Source organism: Macrosteles quadrilineatus, unplaced genomic scaffold, assembly GCF_028750875.1.
Source record: "Macrosteles quadrilineatus isolate MER2022 unplaced genomic scaffold, UCM_ALF_1.0 Scaffold_2__2_contigs__length_208266976, whole genome shotgun sequence".
Classification (NCBI taxonomy): Eukaryota; Metazoa; Arthropoda; class Insecta; order Hemiptera; family Cicadellidae; genus Macrosteles; species Macrosteles quadrilineatus.
This window is the reverse complement of record NW_026542595.1, coordinates 36,297,539-36,320,182: the sequence shown is the minus strand read 5'-3', so window position 1 is coordinate 36,320,182 and position 22,644 is coordinate 36,297,539. Positions and strand designations below refer to the sequence as shown.

At 32.7% G+C, this 22,644-nt stretch overlaps 1 protein-coding gene across 1 annotated transcript; it reads right to left on the bottom strand.

Annotated features, from left to right (window-relative positions):
* Window positions 1-1,259: 1,259 nt before the first annotated feature.
* On the bottom strand, window positions 1,260-21,157 carry LOC128984082 (uncharacterized protein K02A2.6-like). The gene is made up of 3 exons (XM_054403366.1): window positions 20,860-21,157; window positions 20,638-20,744; window positions 1,260-2,975 (listed from the first exon to the last, which is right to left on the bottom strand). The coding sequence occupies exons 1-3, from the start codon at window positions 21,155-21,157 to the stop codon at window positions 1,260-1,262; spliced, it is 2,121 nt and encodes a 706-aa protein (XP_054259341.1).
* Window positions 21,158-22,644: the final 1,487 nt, after the last annotated feature.

Sequence of the window (22,644 nt, the reverse complement as noted above, 5' to 3'; positions counted from 1 at the left end):
TTTCGTTTATACCCAATACTTTAAAAGACCTTCTAATGAAATTCTTTCTTGCAGGCTTATGAAGTTCGTATGCAATTTCATTCATTTTTTATAACATCATCCTTTTTTCCTGTAACTCTAAATACATCACCATTAGCCCCAATCAAAAGATTATCTTCCATTCTTTTAAATACATAGTTTTCTGGTATATATGGTCTATTATCTATATACTTAAATCCACTCAAAGATGTGGGGTCAGCAACTAATAAATCAGGATTATATTCCATCAAATTAAAAATTTTTTCCCCATATACAAATTTTGATCCATCGTAATGCATAGATTGTGACATTAGACAAATATCATTCGAATGTTCCCCCTCTGGTAGATTCCTTATAAATATTTTTTTGGCATCCCAACATTTTTCTTTTTTATCAAAAGTTATAGTCTGTTCTTTTATAACACAGTCAGTTTCATCAATGGCAGGTTTAACACGTACTAACCTTTTATTATAAAAACTCCAATAGCCTGCTTCCATTTTTGGAACTTGTGAAACATTCACAGCATCTTTACTATCTGTACCTTCCATCAAATTGCTAAGTTTCTGTTTCTTAGCATTCCAAACACCATTCTCTGATTCTAAAAATTCATAATTATTATCATCTTGTATAAATTTACCATCTTCTTTTCGTATTAAAGTCTGTTGTAAAGTGGGCACATCATCTAAACTTTCACCCTTTTCTACATTAGTAATTTTCCGTTTCTTAGCATTCCAAACACCATTCTCTGATTCTACAAATTCATAATTATTATTGTCTTGTATAAATTTACCACCATCTGTTCGTATTAAAGTCTGTTGTAAAGTGGGCACATCATCTAAACTTTCACCCTTTTTCACATTAGTAATTTTCTGTTTTTTAGCATTCCAATTTTTATTCTTAGATTCTAAAAACTCGTATTTAGTTTTACCTTGTAAAAAGACATCACCTTTTCTAGTTAATGTCTGTCCCAAAGTTGATACATCATCTACAATCTCCCCATCTTTAACATTACCAATTTTACGGTTTAAACAATTCCAACTATCGTCTTTTAAATTTAAAGTAGGTTCATGACTAGCCCTGGGTTCTGCAGGCTTATTATATGGATTATTTTAGTAAATTAAAACATAATAATTAACACAACTGAATTTATTGAACTCACAAATCAGACTAAACTAAAAAGTAAACAAAACATAATAATGTAAACAGTCATCTGACAGATGTTATAAATAAAACATATGGACTTATTTCTTGATACATAACACTCCTCCTCCCGTTAGGTAGTCCTTCAGATATGCCGGTGGTCGACGGATACGAACAGGTCGAGGACTCATGCTCATTGAAGTGTTTTGGGAGTTTGATCTAGAGACACGTGACCGAACAGGTTGTGGACTCGTGCTCATGCTAGTGGAGTCTTGAATTAAACCAGCATCTTCTTGATGAGGGTTAATTGAACCTTCTATACCACTAAAGGAATTGCGAGATTGTTGCATCACTGATGGTCGCATTGGTTGTACGTCTGGTGTTCTCATCATAATAGGATTGCGAACCATTGATGGTGGTTGCACTGGAGTGATATGATGTGCTTCTGGTGTTCTCATTTGAATAGGATTCTGGAGTAGTGGGTGGAATGGTGGGTTTACTGGAGATTCAGGATTATCCAAGTGTGAGTTAGTAGATGCTTTTGATGTTTCTGAGCGAGGTCTCAATTGGTCAATATGACGTCGTATTTCAATGCCTTCTTTTGTTATCAAATGGTAGCTCAGTGGCCCGGTTATTCTAGTGACTTTAGCAGGAATCCACTTTGGTCCTCGCTGATTATAGTTTCTTGCAAATACGGAGTCATTTTCTTTAAATTTCCTCTGAGGTGACTGTTGGTAATCGTGAAGCGCTTTATCCAAGATTTTCTCTTCTTTGTCACTTGAAGAATAATCTGGGTGAACTCTGTCTAAGATGGTTCTAATACGCCTTCCGAACAGCAGTTCACTCGGTGACATATTAGTAGAACAATTTGGCGTTATATGAGATGATATTAGGAACTGAGCCAATCTTTTTTGCCAATCTCCTTGAAGTATTCGTCGCAAAGAATTTTTTGTCGTTTGGACCATCCTTTCTGCCTGACCATTCGATGACGGATGGTATGGTGCAACCACGACGTGGCGGATGCCATTGCTTTCATTAAACGATCGAAATTCTTGTGAAGTGAAAGCCGACCCGTTATCAGATACTATTGTGTCTGGAACACCATGTGTTGCGAAAAGGCTTCTGAGGACCTTTATAGTTGATCTTGAATCTGTAGAAGGCACCAAAACTACTTCTAACCATTTGCTGAAAGAATCGACAACAATCAAAAACAACTTGTTTTGGAAGGGCCCAGCGAAATCTATGTGGAGACGAGACCAGGGTTGTTTCGTTTTCTCCCAGGGAAGAACTGTTGCTCTTGGAGGGTTGTGACGACTTTGTTGACATGCTTGACAAGAATTCACTATGTTTTCTATGTCTTGATCAAGTTTTGGCCACCAGAAATAGCTTCGAGCCAACGCCTTTGTTCGAACAATGCCCTCATGTCCCATGTGTAGAAGCTTCAGAGCTTGTTGCCTGAGAGTGGATGGAATGATCACCCTAGTTCCCCAAAGTAAACATTGTTTGCATTGAGAAATTGAATTTTGACGAGAAATGAAAGGCGTAAGGTTGATATCTGAGTTATGAGTTGGCCAACCACGTTGAGTCCATAATAGTACTTTAGATAGAAGTGGATCCTTTTCTGTTTCTTTTGCTATTATATTAGCGGTGATTGGTTTAACCTCATCGGATTCAATGTATAGCACGTCATTCAAGACTTCATTTATCTCTTGATCAACAACATTGGAGGAACATGGAAGACGACTCAAACCATCAGCATTCGGAATAGTTTCTTCTTGTTCATAATTGGTTTCCTCTGACAAAACTTCATGAGCCCGCTGTCCCTTTGATCCGTGTTTTTGGCTAAAATATTCTTTGGGGCGTGGTTTCCCTCCTTTACAAACTCGTGCTAGATGCCCAATTTTCTTGCAAATATTACAAGTAGTCTGAAGATGGGGACAATCCCTTCTAAAATGTCTTAATCCACAACCAAGACAAACATTAGGTGTAACAGAGTGAGCTGGATTGTTGTTAAATGCAACAAATTTCCTGTTTGAATGGTCAATTTTATGTGCATTAGCAAAACTTGAGCTACTGAAAGAAAGTTCCTTACTTTGAGTTTGAAATAATTCATTTGACTTAGCTGCAATAACAACATCCTGAAGTTTAATAGTAGGTTCTTTCAAAATTTTATTCCTTAACTCATCACTTCTAGATCCAATCAAAATTTGCATAATTAATTCCCTATCCAAGTCTTTGAATTCACAGTTCACAGCTAATGTTCTTAGTCGAGAATAGAAAGAGTTAAACGACTCTGATTCTGCTTGATGACACTTCCTAAAATTAAATATTTCAAAAAGGACATTTTTGGTAGGAGCGAAATAGTCAGTTAATAGTTTTATAACATTTTTGTACGTTATTTCATTAGGTTGTGGTAAACTATCAAAAATGTAAGCCACTTCCTCACCAGCTAGATTAAGTACTAGTGCAGTTTTCCTTACATCACTGGTAATGTCTGCAGCTAAAGCATACCTCTCAAATTGCTTAATCCATGTACCCCAACGCTGTGCGACACTTGCAGGATTTGTATGGGGGTCAAAACGATCAGGCTTATTGAGATCCATTATCCAATTATCCTCGTCGCCAGTTTAGTAAATTAAAACATAATTAACACAACTGAATTTATTGAACTCACAAATCAGACTAAACTAAAAAGTAAACAAAACATAATAATGTTAACAGTCATCTGACAGATGTTATAAATAAAACATATGGACTTATTTCTTGATACATAACAATTATATAAACGATAAAATTTATCTATAAACATATCTATATATTTAATACACAGTTGTAACACTGTTTTCTCAGTAATTACTGGACCGATCTACAAGATTTATGTCTCAAATTAAAGGGGATAGTGTGTAGATTTGCCGAACTTCCTTAGAATTTACGTTTTTTCTAAGGGCTACGACCTACAGCCCTTTAAAGGTCGAGTCAATACAATTCTTATTGAAGAATATAATACACAATTTATAAATTATTCGTCAGCTGTTTAATGTTTGTCAGACATTTGTTAATATTTTTATAACCTCACTTTCAGAATGCAATTATTAAACTTGGAGTTTCTGTTTATAAACACACGATTTTGACCAAGGAAAGTGTATTTGTTAACTTATTTTTGAAATGTTTTAGTTTTCCTGCAAAGTGATCTGAATGAAAGTGGTAATTGAGTTTAAGTTTGAGTATGGAATGTGAAATAATATCTATAGTAGGGAATGGAAACTTATTGTTTGATCAATAGAATTTATTCTCTACGGCCACCAGAATAATCATGGGGAAATCCGCTTGCAAGTTGTACATATAATTGCTAATGAGTGGGAAACATACAAGCATTTTATAGTAGGTGACGAATCTTACTCAAGATCAGTGTTAGACGTTCAGTGGTACCAAACTTTACCTTCTCAAGATGGCGAGTACGCTGGGATATACGTGGAACTACAATATATCAGTGAATTTTTTCAAGTACACAGGGAAGTTGCTTGAGAAACTGTGACTTACCATTCGGTTCTGGCGAAGAAGTATGTGACTTGATGTTTAATGGCAATGTTGACTCGGGTCATTATAACTTTATAAAACTTTATCATTAACACCAGGGTGTGAAAAGTACAAAATGAAAAAGAAAAGGTAATCATTAACCGGGCGTAAAGAGACATACCGAACGAAAAAAAAATGTAGAGAACCATCGAACTAAAAAGGTAAAGAGCAGTGTTGGTGTTAAATGTGCTGTGGAAGTCCCTAAACAAAATACCATCTCTTTTGAATTGGGGTCGTTAGATTGGATTTGTCACTACGGTACTTCAAATCTATGAATTTCGACTCAGAACAGACTAACTGGGACAAGTTGTACAGATAATTGCTAATGATTGGTAAACATACAAACATTTTATCGTTAGTGATTAATCTTAGGCTTACTCAAGATCAATGTTCGACGTCCAAATTTTACCTTCTCGAGATGGTGAGTACGCTGGGATATTTGGAACTGCAATTTATCAGTGAACTATACCCTAACTATATTTTTTCGAGTAGGCCTACACAGGGAAGTTGCTTGAGAAACTGTGACTTACGATTTCGGTTCTGGCGAAGAAGTATCTGACTTGATGTTTAATGGCAATGTTGACTCGGGTCATTATAGCGTTATAAAACTTTATCATTAACCCCAGGATGTGAAAAGTACAAAAAGAAAAAGAAAAGGTAATCATTAACCGGGCGTAAAGAGACATACAGATCGAAAAAACACGTAGAGAACCATCGAACTAAAAAGGTAAAGAGCAGTGATGGTGTTAAATGTGCTCTGGAAGTCCCTTCTAAAAAATACCAATTTTTTAAATTGGGGTCGTTAGATTGGATTTGTCAGTACTGCAAATCTATGAATTTTGAGTCAGAACAGACTAACTGGGACACAAATGTTTTTTCCTTATGTTGTGACAAGGGGAAGGTAAAATGAACTCCTTATAAACATTGTGAGTTTATGGAAAATCTTATCAACAGCGACTATAAAAAAAGTATTAAGGGTCAAAAGAGACAAAAAACTATTTGAGTAAAATATAATACAAATCTGCATTTGAAATGGCCAGTTCTGTCTCACTTGAATCAACATCTTTCTGGTAGTGGTAGTCTACATTTAAAATCCACGACTCCTTTTCCATCAAATTGGACCGTTAATACCCTCTAACATTGAACAAAGTATGCCCAACTTTATATATACGACGTAAACACAGCTTTTACTCACCGAATGGGTCAAAGATTCGTGAAATGCGACCAACTGCTGATGCGTGATTTCCATGTAGGCTAAGTGACTATCTTTATTCAATACAACAAATGTAATGAAAAAAACGACGAATATAGGAATATACTTGAGCAAATTATCTAAATAGCATAAATAGCTGCTTATTAGGTTATCAGCATTGCCCAGTTCGTATAGGTACTATTTATTTTTCAAATGAAACTCGAATTAATATAAACATTAATTTGGTTAAAATAATATATCGGTTTGATTAACATAAAATAGTTTATACAGGCAAACTACCAGTTATATTTCAAAGATACATAAAGATAATACAAAGATAAACAGTATTTGTTAATTATTATTTCTTTTATTGCTGACAATATTCCCGTGGCGGAGCACGGGCGGTTAACTAGTTTTTATTTAATAAATAATACCACTTTCTCTCAATTCCTCAATAATGGAATCTATTTCATTATCCACTCCTGAGTTACCGGCTTGGCGACTTAGCCAAAGAAGTCTTAACCTATCTACAAGCTCATTAGGATCATCCCAATAAATATAGTCTATTTTATTACCAGTCACTTGTCTCAAACCTTCACCAACAGATTTAAATAGAGGTTTAATTATATTAAGATATTTAGTATGTCTATTACTTGAAATTGGTGCACCATCTTTGTAACTCTTTAAATGCCCATTTGTAGCTTCCAAAATTTCTTTATAATTTTGCAAATCAGCCGGAGTATAATCCTCAGGTTCTTTTAAAGTTAACAATTGCCACAAGCCTTTTGTCCCCTTGTAAGTTTTATTTGCAACTGTAACATCATCATTGGCAATATCAACTTCCTTATTTCCAATAAAAAATTTATTTGCTTCTCGTCTAATACCATATGTAGTGTCTGTCATACTACTTTTACTGAGGTAATTTCCTAAATAGTCTGATGCTAAAAGACCAAAATCTAATTTCTGTGGGGTGGATTGTTGTAATCTTGGTATCATTGATATTCTAGATGGAGTCATTGGGAGTATCTCCATTCGAGGCCTCTCTGTTTTGGCGATTTTTTTTAATTCTTGTAATGGCTCTATTAAAGGTTGGAATGTTTGGAACCTCTCTTCAGCCTCTAGAAACTTGCCACGTTTTAAAGCTCTATATTTCTCTCGTATTTGATTTTCAGAGTCAACCAATTCTTGTTGAATGTTTTTCATCTTTTATTTAAATTTTATTTATCTCATTTGACAAAGGATTGTACTCAAACACTTTATCATGTATTATCAAACAATATGCAGATGTATTTGCTGGTACATTTTCTGCAGTTTCAATCTCTAATTTAATATCAACATGGGATGATCCTAATGAGCTTGTAGATAGGTTAAGACTTCTTTGGCTAAGTCGCCAAGCCGGTAACTCAGGAGTGGATAATGAAATAGATTCCATTATTGAGGAATTGAGAGAAAGTGGTATTATTTATTAAATAAAAACTAGTTAACCGCCCGTGCTCCGCCACGGGAATATTGTCAGCAATAAAAGAAATAATAATTAACAAATACTGTTTATCTTTGTATTATCTTTATGTATCTTTGAAATATAACTGGTAGTTTGCCTGTATAAACTATTTTATGTTAATCAAACCGATATATTATTTTAACCAAATTAATGTTTATATTAATTCGAGTTTCATTTGAAAAATAAATAGTACCTATACGAACTGGGCAATGCTGATAACCTAATAAGCAGCTATTTATGCTATTTAGATAATTTGCTCAAGTATATTCCTATATTCGTCGTTTTTTTCATTACATTTGTTGTATTGAATAAAGATAGTCACTTAGCCTACATGTAAATCACGCATCAGCAGTTGGTCGCATTTCACGAATCTTTGACCCATTCGGTGAGTAAAAGCTGTGTTTACGTCGTATATATAAAGTTGGGCATACTTTGTTCAATGTTAGAGGGTATTAACGGTCCAATTTGATGGAAAAGGAGTCGTGGATTTTAAATGTAGACTACCACTACCAGAAAGATGTTGATTCAAGTGAGACAGAACTGGCCATTTCAAATGCAGATTTGTATTATATTTTACTCAAATAGTTTTTTGTCTCTTTTGACCCTTAATACTTTTTTTATAGTCGCTGTTGATAAGATTTTCCATAAACTCACAATGTTTATAAGGAGTTCATTTTACCTTCCCCTTGTCACAACATAAGGAAAAAATATTTGTGTCCCAGTTAGTCTGTTCTGACTCAAAATTCATAGATTTGCAGTACTGACAAATCCAATCTAACGACCCCAATTTAAAAAATTGGTATTTTTTAGAAGGGACTTCCAGAGCACATTTAACACCATCACTGCTCTTTACCTTTTTAGTTCGATGGTTCTCTACGTGTTTTTTCGATCTGTATGTCTCTTTACGCCCGGTTAATGATTACCTTTTCTTTTTCTTTTTGTACTTTTCACATCCTGGGGTTAATGATAAAGTTTTATAACGCTATAATGACCCGAGTCAACATTGCCATTAAACATCAAGTCAGATACTTCTTCGCCAGAACCGAAATCGTAAGTCACAGTTTCTCAAGCAACTTCCCTGTGTAGGCCTACTCGAAAAAATATAGTTAGGGTATAGTTCACTGATAAATTGCAGTTCCAAATATCCCAGCGTACTCACCATCTCGAGAAGGTAAAATTTGGACGTCGAACATTGATCTTGAGTAAGCCTAAGATTAATCACTAACGATAAAATGTTTGTATGTTTACCAATCATTAGCAATTATCTGTACAACTTGTCCCAGTTAGTCTGTTCTGAGTCGAAATTCATAGATTTGAAGTACCGTAGTGACAAATCCAATCTAACGACCCCAATTCAAAAGAGATGGTATTTTGTTTAGGGACTTCCACAGCACATTTAACACCAACACTGCTCTTTACCTTTTTAGTTCGATGGTTCTCTACATTTTTTTTTCGTTCGGTATGTCTCTTTACGCCCGGTTAATGATTACCTTTTCTTTTTCATTTTGTACTTTTCACACCCTGGTGTTAATGATAAAGTTTTATAAAGTTATAATGACCCGAGTCAACATTGCCATTAAACATCAAGTCACATACTTCTTCGCCAGAACCGAATGGTAAGTCACAGTTTCTCAAGCAACTTCCCTGTGTACTTGAAAAAATTCACTGATATATTGTAGTTCCACGTATATCCCAGCGTACTCGCCATCTTGAGAAGGTAAAGTTTGGTACCACTGAACGTCTAACACTGATCTTGAGTAAGATTCGTCACCTACTATAAAATGCTTGTATGTTTCCCACTCATTAGCAATTATATGTACAACTTGCAAGCGGATTTCCCCATGATTATTCTGGTGGCCGTAGAGAATAAATTCTATTGATCAAACAATAAGTTTCCATTCCCTACTATAGATATTATTTCACATTCCATACTCAAACTTAAACTCAATTACCACTTTCATTCAGATCACTTTGCAGGAAAACTAAAACATTTCAAAAATAAGTTAACAAATACACTTTCCTTGGTCAAAATCGTGTGTTTATAAACAGAAACTCCAAGTTTAATAATTGCATTCTGAAAGTGAGGTTATAAAAATATTAACAAATGTCTGACAAACATTAAACAGCTGACGAATAATTTATAAATTGTGTATTATATTCTTCAATAAGAATTGTATTGACTCGACCTTTAAAGGGCTGTAGGTCGTAGCCCTTAGAAAAAACGTAAATTCTAAGGAAGTTCGGCAAATCTACACACTATCCCCTTTAATTTGAGACATAAATCTTGTAGATCGGTCCAGTAATTACTGAGAAAACAGTGTTACAACTGTGTATTAAATATATTATTTTTATTTAATAAATAATACCACTTTCTCTCAATTCCTCAATAATGGAATCTATTTCATTATCCACTCCTGAGTTACCGGCTTGGCGACTTAGCCAAAGAAGTCTTAACCTATCTACAAGCTCATTAGGATCATCCCAATAAATATAGTCTATTTTATTACCAGTCACTTGTCTCAAACCTTCACCAACAGATTTAAATAGAGGTTTAATTATATTAAGATATTTAGTATGTCTATTACTTGAAATTGGTGCACCATCTTTGTAACTCTTTAAATGCCCATTTGTAGCTTCCAAAATTTCTTTATAATTTTGCAAATCAGCCGGAGTATAATCCTCAGGTTCTTTTAAAGTTAACAATTGCCACAAGCCTTTTGTCCCCTTGTAAGTTTTATTTGCAACTGTAACATCATCATTGGCAATATCAACTTCCTTATTTCCAATAAAAAATTTATTTGCTTCTCGTCTAATACCATATGTAGTGTCTGTCATACTACTTTTACTGAGGTAATTTCCTAAATAGTCTGATGCTAAAAGACCAAAATCTAATTTCTGTGGGGTGGATTGTTGTAATCTTGGTATCATTGATATTCTAGATGGAGTCATTGGGAGTATCTCCATTCGAGGCCTCTCTGTTTTGGCGATTTTTTTTAATTCTTGTAATGGCTCTATTAAAGGTTGGAATGTTTGGAACCTCTCTTCAGCCTCTAGAAACTTGCCACGTTTTAAAGCTCTATATTTCTCTCGTATTTGATTTTCAGAGTCAACCAATTCTTGTTGAATGTTTTTCATCTTTTATTAAAATTTTATTTATCTCATTTGACAAAGGATTGTACTCAAACACTTTATCATGTATTATCAAACAATATGCAGATGTATTTGCTGGTACATTTTCTGCAGTTTCAATCTCTAATTTAATATCAACAATTCCTTCCTTCACTGTTTCGTTCTGCCTAGAACAATCTATTACAATTAGTGGATATTTCTTCATAAACTCAGCCCTACTAATCATAGGATCTGGGATAGTATTGTAGTAAGTCTCTCTAAACCTCATAAACATCTCATAAGCTTTAGAGACATCTCCATTTTCAAAATCGAGATTTAAATCACTATAAGGATAATATTCAGAGTTTAGAAATACTTTGAGATTTTTTAACTTACAGTGATCAAATTCATCAGTTCTTTTTCGTGCACTATTATCCCTAGCTGTTTGAAAACCAAATATAATATACCTAGGCTTCTCCAAACTTGAAGATGTCTTTACTGACCATGTATGTCTTGTAGTATTGGGATATGATGGAAGTTCATGCAACTCTAAACTTCTAAATGCAATTTGCAAATTTTTATTTTGCAATAACATCTTTTGTAATTGTAACTTCTCCCCATCTGATGGTGTCACATGTGGCATCACCCATTGAATTGAGTTAAGTGTAATTTTGGGAATCATATCAGCAGTGCCACTGGCTGGAGCACTAGCGGTTGTTAATATACAATTCAAATCATTTTTTGGATCTTTTCAACACCAATTCTTGTTTGACATTTACTAATACCTTATTAAAATCCTCAAATACACCCATTAACAGCTCTAATGGCAAACATGTACTAAACTTACCACCTTTATGGAACTCTTTTAAATTTGTGTCAGAATCAAATGCCACATTTGACAATTTAGTAGTTTTATTGTAAGAGCTCAATATTTTCATAAGACTAGAAATTCCTGGGTTTCTTATAATGTCTATTTCTTTACCTGCAACTTCGTATCTAATTTCATCAAATAAGAACGCAAATGCATTATTTATAAAATGACCTTTATCATGATTTTCAATTTCTCCCTTAATATACAGATAACTCCTACATGGGAGAGTTAGCAAATCTTGATTATTAATACATATTCGAATTTCATCAGAATTATTTATTGCCAAAGTGTTGTGGGGAACATAGGAGTGATTTGTAATTTTAACCACACTATCGTCGAATTGGGATTTCCCTGTAACATCTAGAAAATCTTCCATTTTTATTAATAGAAATTTTTAAATTTAGTCCTATTGACTTTAGGAACCTAGCATTTTGTACACTTATAGATAGCTGCCCACTCTTATAAATTCTCATATCTTTTTTATATGACAAGTAATTGTAGTTTCTTCTCCGTTAAAGTCAATTGCCTTGTCGTGCTGATCGGCAAATGTAATACTGACAACATCTAAACTTCTCTTATTTACAGGAAAATATATAATATTTCTTGGAACTTCAATAATTTTGTATCCGGGAGGAGCTTCTGGATAAAAGCTATGTATGGTGTGTGATTTGTTGCCATTTAAATAGGACCCATTTGCAATATTACATTTTACTCTAATCACATTTACATTATTAATGTTTATTTTATTTGTAGATTCAAACTGAACACCAGGAGTAGAAACACCTTTAAATCCCAATAAAACAGACCCTAAACATGGTTTTGTAAAATCAAACACGTGGCTAGAAAGTAGTGTAGCTTTCATAGTTTTATTTTTAGCTGTAAGGAAAAAGTCTGGGATTTGCTTTTGAATTTCCTTTGCAAGCTCAACCACCTCATATGTTCCTTCAGAAATTTCTATTGTAACTGGAGCATTGTGGTCATAATAGAAAACATCATTACCTTCTCTAATGGTTAATTTGTTGCCCTTAAGTTGATTTAATTTTGGAATAAGCCCTTTAAATAAAAGTTTGGATTTAGTATTAATTAATGCTTCTCCATTTTTATCTATTATAACTTTAAGTTTACCATTTAATAACTGGTTTAAATCATCGACAGAGATCTCTCCTTTTGGTAATGTCATTTTCTCTACTTTGTAATATGTTAAAGTATTTAGAGGTTTTTTAACATTAAATATAGAATTATAACTTTGAAAATCTACTAATCCAATTACATAATCATCATTTAATTCTATGGGAGGAAAGAACACTGACTTTAGCTCTGACTCTGTACCCGAAAATGTTATAGTAAATGAATCCATTTTTATAAACAAAAATTTTTTATGAATGATAAACATAAAATTCCACAAATAGAACTATTTAAATCTTGTATTTGATCAGTTGTATAGAATATTTTATGTCCCTCAAAATATTTAATTACTTCTTTTGGAGGTTGGATTCCAAATGGGTCAAAATAAATTACCATATCTTTATTTTTACGATATGCTGTCCAATGTGTGCCAGATGAACTGTCTAAATTAACTATTCCGCACTCTTTTACTCTTGGTGTTAGATTTTTTAGCTCGTTTTTTAGGTACACCCCCCTGAAGTGAGGCACGTCTTTTGCGGCCTCTAACAGCTGGTAGTTGTCCATCTTTTTTATCTATATCTATATTACTTATTTAATACGCAAGCAGGTTTTTTGTGACAATTACTCCTCCGAAACTACTGAACCGATTGAGATGTTTTTGGTGTCATTGGAAAGAGCGTAACGTGAAGTTGTGCAGGAAACCTTCTTTTTAAGGAAATAGTTAGAGAGTGAGGCCCTGGGGCCCTTTAAAGTTTCGTATTTCTCCATAAGGATAACATGGGAGATAATTTTTATTTACAGAAACATATGTTTGTTAATTGAAAATAGTCAAAGTCTACTACATAATAATTGCTGTGTATTATGACTGTTAATGTATACTACATTTCAATCAAGAATTGTGTACCTTAACGTTTACTCATAATGGATCTCACTACTTTATTTTAATGCTGGGAATAGTAAAATGTAGTTGAGACTAAGTTACCATGATGTTGAAAACTTTACTATAATAATTTATGATTTTAAAATCACAAATCTTTGACATTATTAATTCATCACAAACGAAACAGCTGATCGAGAAATCAAACAAATCACCTACTTCATGTGAACAATGTCTTTACACAAACATAGTTTTTTTTTCCATTAAATTGATTCTTTTTTACTTGTGGGTGTATTTTGAGTTTGCAGTTATGAAAGCGCCAAGCCAAGTAACTTTTACTTAATTTTCTTTATGATAAAAGTTTGCTAATTTAACAGTTTGCTACAAACATTTTACTGACTTGGTTGAAATGAAATCTATTATATTATTAAAGTGATACAATCAAATTTTATGTAAACGGTTAAGGTCATTTACCAAATAAAAATATAGGCATATGGCACATCAAAATGAAGCTTAGAGTGTGTAGATTTGCCGAAAAGTATTGATATGGACGAATGTCCTGAGGTCTCTGCCCCACAGGCTGATTTCCAAAGGGCTACGCCTGGCACGCTTCTAATATTTAAATGATTTAATTTAATTTATTTAATGAAACAGCTGGTCAGTACAATGAACTGGTGTTTGTTTATTTACTCAAATAAGATGTTTGTGACTTTTTATGTAGATTGAGGAAGGTTATGTTTGGTTTTAAAGTGAGGTTGTATACGTTTTGTAAAGTATTGCTCAAAGTTTCATTTTTTAATTTATATAGTTAGCTACATGTGAAGAGGCTTGAATAAAATTGAAGAAAATGGTAAAACATGTCATTCATAATCATCAATATGAAGCAATAATTGATGCTATTGCTACACTAATGTATGTTGTCATATTCTTAGGGATCTATTAACATCAAAAGTAGGGGTTTGAAAGTAAGTAGGGTTATGCTTTTTAAATCAGTTTATATTTTCAAACTAAATCATAGAGTTGCTGTATTTTAAAACACACATCAGCACCACTTTAATAACTCTCTAGGTCACTTTTTCTTCCCGTTGCAAAGCACGGGTATAGCAGCTTGTACATATTTACTATTTGAATTTAGGTTGGCGTAAATATTACAATGGAAAAAGCGAGAGAACCTGGATAAATTGATATATTCTGTTATGTACATTTTGAATATTTCCATAATCTTAGGGTCGAATCTCTTAAAAATATCAGAAATTATGACCGTTATTCCTTTTAAAATAACGACTCTAATACTTATAAATTGCTCGAATTCGAGCAACAGGGATACTAGTTAAATTTTAATCCCATTCCCATTTTTGCTTTTGCCTTCATCAAATTTGTCACGGCATAAGCAGCAGCTCTTTCAGCAAGACTTGCGTCCTTGGCCGTTACTCTAGTCCAAGCTAAGTCTGCTAATCTCATGTCTGCTTTGTTCCGAGCAGCAGTATCGGGATTATTCATGTAGAATATGTCATGCTCTTTACAATAAGAGTCTAGTTTATTTTTTGGAGGTACATTTTTAGCTAAATTCTCACGTACATTCGTCCCAGGTCCACAGTATTGATATGATGGTATGTGAAGTGGAAATGGAAGGTTATTTATAAGAGTATTCAATAACCCTCGACCCCTATAGGGCTTTAGGAATAAACCTTTGCCCTTTTTACATGTTTTCTTATTATCATTTTTTACCATTTTTATTATATAAAAAATGTCTTTTATTCAACAAAAACATAAATTTAAAATAGTACATACTAAGGAAAAAATACCAAAGAAGTTGGGTCTATTTCCTACTAATATTCGATGTGTTATTTGTGGTCCAAGTGGAAGTGGGAAGACGGTTGTAATTTACAATTTAATTTTAAGAAAGGAAGGATTAAAATTTACAAACTTATATTTAATATCTAAATCTTTAGAACAAGAAAAATATAAAAAAATAATTGAAATATTTAGTTTGTGTGACGAAGTGAAATTACACACGTTTACTGACTGTGAAATCACACCAAATGATGTAAAATCACAGTCAATTGTTGTATTTGATGATATAAATAGTCCAAATATTACACAATTTTTCTCAATGGGTCGACATAAAAATATTAACTGTTTTTACTTGTGTCAATCTTACAGCAAAGTACACAAACATTTACGTGATAATGTAAATTTCCTAATATTATTTAAACAAGATGATTTAAATTTAAAACATGTATATAACAATCATGTTGGTAATGACTTTTCGTTTAACCAATTTAGAAATCTCTGTCATCAATGTTGGGATAAAACTAAATATGGATTTTTTGTAATAGACAAAGAAAGGTCAAAGAATAATGGCAAATATAGATTTATGTTTGATCAATTTTATAATGACCAAGAGCAAGGGTGTTGATGCCATCTTCTAGAATAAACCTCTTGTCATCGTCAAACGATAGTACTTTCTTATTCATGGTCAATGTTTGAAGATGATGGTTTGTAGATTTAATTCTTGTCACATTCTCATAGTAATCTTGCCCAGTTGCAAGACAGTTCAAATAATGTTGATGTCTAAGGAGATGTTTAACTGTAGCAACATCAGCACCTTTAGCTTTTTTGACCTCTAAAGCTTGCTTGTCTTCTTCATATAACCATTTTAAAGGAATGTAAGAATATAACTTTGGTCTTAAACCACAATATTCATACATAATATGACCATCTAATTCGTCTTTAAACTTGCCTGTGACTTTTTTATTTTTATCAGAGTATAAGAAATGATCTTTACTATATCCAGAGGTATCAAAATAGTGTAAGTCACATTCTATTTCCTTGTAAAAGTCCTCTGTAACTATAGCATACATTAAAGAATCTGTATCAGTCATTAGAAATCTTTTATTCTTAAATTTTGACATATAATTATAGTGGAAATCATACATTATTACTTTACTAATATCTAAAATGGCCATTCCCAAATATATTGGTTTATTAAACTTTACAACTAATTTATTTAAATGTATAGCATGTAAATTGTTATCAAACTTTTTGCTACAATCAAACCTTGGATTAGTGACATATTTTGTTAATAGTGACTCATCCCTGAGATATATATCACGAAACTTTTGTTGATTCATAATTGTTCGACCAAAGAGACTATTATTTAACAATTTGTAAAAGTCTTTTTCGAAATCATTTTTAGCATATTTTCGTTTTTCAATATTAAAATTAATAAAGGGCGCAAGCCATTTTGATTGTCTAAATTTTAAAATTCTGTGGTATTTTGTAACAATTAAACCCAATTCCTCATATTTTTGTAATGCTTTGTAATGTAAAATATATTTAGTTTTGTCATTTAAATTAGGTATTAATTTGCCATTCATTTTCTCTGGTGCTAATGGATAGTCATTATGTAAAACATGTAAGCTTTTATCATATTTTAAATCAACTTCTAAAATGTATCCAAACTCATTATTTTGGTTATTTTTGTATATTTTGTAGTCTATCTCATTGGTCCAACGAAATCCATCCATGGGGAGTGGCTCACACATTGCTGTGGAGTATAGCGAGTTACAATCTAAATATATTAAATACACACTCTCTTGATTGGGATCATAGTGTTCGCTCATATATCTATTATTGGCTTTAGCGTAACGTGTGGAAATCATACTGACTCCTCCTCTAATCGCACTTTCTATGAACAAATGCATGTCAATATCTTGGAATAATTGTAATTTTATACCAGTCATTCTAAGACAGGCCTCCCATGTTAGTCCAGGGAGTGAATACATATGTACGGGATCAAGTTTGTAATCTTTTAAACACAGGTCTCTAAATGTCTCAAAGACATCAGCCAATAGTAATACGTCTGTTTTAAGATATAAATCATGATATTCTTGAAAATTATTTATATTAAATTGAGTCCAGACATTTTTAGCATGTTCATATTCAATGGGAGAGATATGTTCTTTAGTTAGAGTACTGTAAAATGCTTCTATAGGAGGGAGATACTCTGCAAACTTATCTGGTCCCGTCATATATTCATAGGGAAATACACCTTTACGTTGTAGTAGTGGATCGTCTATGAATCTAAATGTATTTAAATTGGAAGCTAATTTGTATAATGGAAGGGACAGAAAGTTGTATGAATCTAAAAATACTAAATCATCAATAGAGAATGATATATATTTTTCCATATCTTTAGCTATGCAATTTAATTTACGATTAAAATTTCCCAAGTGTTGCATTATTAAATGGCCATCATAATTTTTCAAGTTATGGAAGAATACTGGTATTTTCTTTGTTACTTTATAGTTTAAATTACAATCATTATGGGCAGCTCCACGGTATTGGCCATTTGAATGACAATGATCTCTCACCCTATCAAAATATAAGGGCTTTTCGCAAATGTGACAGTGTGTTGAGTTTTGAAAAGATGCCTCTTGTTCTGGAGTCATTACAAGGGGAATATATATCGCCATTTGACTTTTAATGAAGTCATAAGTCTCAAACAACCTTTTGAAAAACACATCCATAACATTTTCGCCACTATATAACTCTTCAGAAATAATCTTAGACTCTTTCACTACTACGAATGCAAATCCAGATGGAGTATGGTTGTTTGAGTTTATAAAACATTCAAAATCTGCATAAATCACAAATGGGGCTTTAAGTTGATATTTAAAATTTTTAAATTGTAATGTATCTTGTTTAGACATTTCAACTCGTTGGGCATCAAAGTTTTTACAATATGTTATATGACGCTCCAATATATCATTAGTGTAAAAATGTTGTAAACACAACTTGCAAAAATACTTTGTATTGTTATCTTTTGTAGACCGCAGCATTAACCTATTAAAATCACGAATTAAACAGTAATGTGATTTACGACCTTCTTGTAATAATAATAAATCTACGTGAGTATTACTATTCAGTTTGATTGTTCTTAATGGATATATACATTTATCATCTTCAACTCCAAATACATTAACACTTATATTATTTTGTCTTTCAAATTTATGTATATCGGATATTTTCACAGGATACTTTATGTTTGTCATATTTAACTGTGTTTCATAGGGTGTATAGCTGGAGACTCTATTAGCATTTTCATTAGAGTTCCTTGGATATAAAGCTGCTAATATCGACCAAAGGAAGCATTTATTGTCTGAATTTTGTATATTTAAAACTGCATGTTTCGATTTAATACTCTCTGGTGTAGGAATGTATGACCTTGGAGTTAGGGGCTTATACTTGTAAACATGTAACTGCCAATATTTAGTATGGTCATAAATCCATCCACTGCCTTGGGCTTGATATTTATGAATCGACGTGTCAATCTTTAAAAGTGCATTTTCTATTTGAGACTTTAAATCTCTCTTCTCAATGGTTAGGATGGCAAGGCTTCTAAAATCTGCAATACATTCTTTTTCATTAATTAATTTTCCATTTTGATCTATTGTATATTTAATAAATTTGATTCTCCTTATTAAAGTCCATTTTATTGGCAGAGGACAAGACTGAAGAGTATTTTTAAGTTTAGTTTTAATCGATTCACCAACAAATTTAATCATTGTATATGGACATTTGTTGCAAGAAATTACATGTCTTTTAAAATGACCAACAACATTTCTTTTACAGAAACTACAAGTCTTGTGAGTTTGTAATATATGAGATTTTAGAGCTATGTTACTATCACAGATTAAATTACAAACTTTACACAGTTTTACCTTCATTTGATGTTTTAAGTTGTAGTGGCGAATCAGGTTACTTTTGGTGGAGAATGACACGGAGCAATGTTGACATGTAGTCTTCATTTTATATATGTAACTAAAAACCTAGGTTGGCATCTTCTATATAGTAGAAATTACATTTTGAGAATTTGCAATTAATGAGAAATAATAATTAAAATCAGAATTCTAAATTTAAATATTCAAAACAATTTTATACAATAAAAATTGACAATTGCAATTTTCAAAATCAAAACTAAATCTTAAAAGTTAAATTTGTAAATAAAAAATACTTTATAGCAATTCAGAATGCTGAGTCTACATTTATACAGTGTGTGCTATAGAGAAAACTACCTATGTTACCTCAGTGAGTGAAATTCAGATAAGTGTATAAAAATCAGGACTTGTTATATTTTAACATAGTGGAAGTTATACAAAAATGACAAAGTGTCATTAGAGAAAAATAATGTAAATTTTAAAGAAAAATCCTGTAAAATGTTTTCTAAGTTCAAAAATAAGGACTTTAATGTTTAAGTTTCACTACCATAGTAACTGTTGAGAAATACTCTTTAGTATAAATTACATTTTGACAATTTCAATTAATGAGAAATAATAGTTTAAATCAGAATTCTAAATTTAAATATTCAAAACAATTTTATACAATAACATTTGACAATTGCAATTTTCAAAATCAAAACTAAATTTTAAAAGTTAAATTTGTTAAATAAAAGAATACTTTTTAGCAATTCAGAATGCTGAGTGGAGTGACATGGAGCAGTGTTCCTGTAGTCTTCATTTTATATAAAATGTAACTAAAAACTAGGTTGGCATCTTCTATATAGTTGAAATTACATTTTAACAATTTCAATTAGTGAGAGATAATAATTTAAATCAGAATTTTAAATGTTAAAATTCAAAACAATTTTATACAATAAGATTTTATAATTGCAATTTTCAAAATCAAATATGAAATCAAAAATTAAATTTGTTAAATAAAAAAATACTTTTTAGCAATTCAGAATGCTGAGTCTACATTTATACAGTGTGTGTTATAGAGAAAACTACCTATGTTACCTCAGTGAGTGAAATTCAGCTAAGTGTATAAAAATCAGGACTTGTTAAATTTTAACATAGTGGAAGTTATACAAAAATGACCAAGTGTCATTAGAGAAAAATAAATGTAAGTTTTAAAGAAAAATCCTGTAAAATTGTTCTAAGTTCAAAAATTAGGACTTTAATGTTTAAGTTTCACTGTCACAAGTCTTTTGAGAAATACTCTAAGTTTCAAATAATAAATACACAGACAGGCAGTCACCTAACTGTCATTTCCGCACGACCAAGCGAGGAAGCGTCCATACCACTGCAACTAATTATGCAGACAGCTCACTCCCAGACATTATATTCGCTACCGATACAGGGGCGTGGTGGCGTAGGATGTCTAGACAGGTCCTTGGCGCTGACGCCTTCCACTAGCCCAGCCCCGCATGTGCAAAAAAAACTTACCAGAGGAGGAGGAGCTAGAGACCAAGATGGCTGCGCTGCGACGGAAGGGGACTGACTGAAGGAACCGGTTTTCCCCGCCTTTTTATATAATTCCCAGCGAGTGAATTCTTTACAATTCATAAAATAATTTTTAACAATTGCAGTGTATTTGTAAAATTTATTTTAACAATTTCTGGAGAAAATTAAAATATGAAAGTACAAATTTAATTTGACACCTGTCACCTGTCATCACATCAATCAGGTCAATGTGTCTGGCGCCAGGGACCTGTCTAGACATGTGTCGCCACTCTCTCCCGCGCCGCGTTCTCTCTCTCTCTCTTTCAATACCCCCCCTCTCGACATTGAATAGAATGTCTGGGAGTGAGCTGTCTGCATAATTAGTTGCAGTGGTATGGACGCTTCCTCGCTTGGTCGTGTGGGGTTCACCGAACCTTGGCGGAGGTACCCGAAGTAGCCTTGATGTGTTGTTAGTGTCGCTGTTGAAAGTGAGAAGACCGGTCGCACTCAAGGCCAGCAGCATGCCCGAGTTTACGCAGTAGTTATATATCAATGGTTTACGCACAAACCTCGCACTGTCAAGTTGATGATTTTGAGAATATACATGTGAATGCATGTGGATTTGAAATAGTAATAAAGTTATACAATGGTATTGAACATTAATATAGGCTTGTATATGTATAGGTCGAGAGCAGGATTTTTGCAATTAGTGGCCAAAAAATGATCCCCATAAGAATAACATGGGGAAAACGTGCCTAAAGTGATGGCTCTTTCTGGGTTCACCACTACTAACCAGAGAATAAACCTGTAAAGGGTTTGTCATGAGTTCTTCAACCTAATATCTTCAATTAATAAAAATATATTAATCGTAAGATAAATCTGAGAATTTACACAATAGTATTTATTCAAAAATAGCCTGCCAATAAGTTATTTTACAGCTATAGACAGATAGATATACACAAACATATAATATGTTGTTATTTATATAATTACTGTTGTGAACTTTATTGAATAGGTTTTCACTTCATTGAATTTTGATTTTTCCTTTTGATCTGACTGTTATATTATTTCTAAACTACGGTGTTTTGTTTTACCACATGTTAAATATTTTGTATTGAATTATTTTTTTTTTTTTACAGCATTTATTTCTGGTTCAATGTAGACATTATACACAGAAGTGTTAACAAAATTAAAAAGAAATTAACTATAATAACATCGTGGGTTTGCCCAAACCTGGTACACCCTGTAACATAATTAATTTAGAGAATAATTTAATCGTCTTTAGGCTTCATTCATCCAATAGATCTTGAGGGAGCCTTCGACGTAGCCTCCTGTTCTCAGTTGCTTCACCAAGATGAAAAGTTAATGCACCAGGAACATCGTTTAAAGATTTTAGAAATTTTGAGGTGGTTTTTGAATTAATTTAAGGTCCAGTTAAGACTTTGGAATAAATAATCGAACAGCTAGATCACACTCTGGTTGCTGTTCAGACTGTGTTAGGATGGACAGTAATGGGTAAATATGTGGAAAAAGTAACCAGTCACTTATTAGCATTAGTTGCTTTGCTAAAATTGACATTTCAGATCTACGGCGTTTAGATGTTTTGGGCATTTCTGATCCATCGGGGTAGTAAAACAAAGGAGGCGAATGCATCAGATGTCATGGAGCATTTTAACATAACTATTGTAGTAAATAGTAAAAATAGGTACAAGGTGACTCTTCCATTGATTGAAGGCCATCCGGTGCTTACGAACAACAAAGTTAGAGCCGAGAAGCGACTAAATGCAGTGACCAAGAAGTTGATTAAGTTAGAAAAAGTTCAATGAGTATGATCAGGTATTTTCAGAGTGGTTGAATTCAAACATTATTGAAAGGGTTGTTGAGTCCTCTGTAACTGATAGACCTGCACACTACTTACTCAGCTTGTGAAAAGAAGTGTATGAAAGAAAATAACCACTTGAAGAGGAAGAAGAAGGTATAGTTGAAAACAAAGTCTTTGATTTCGCTAAG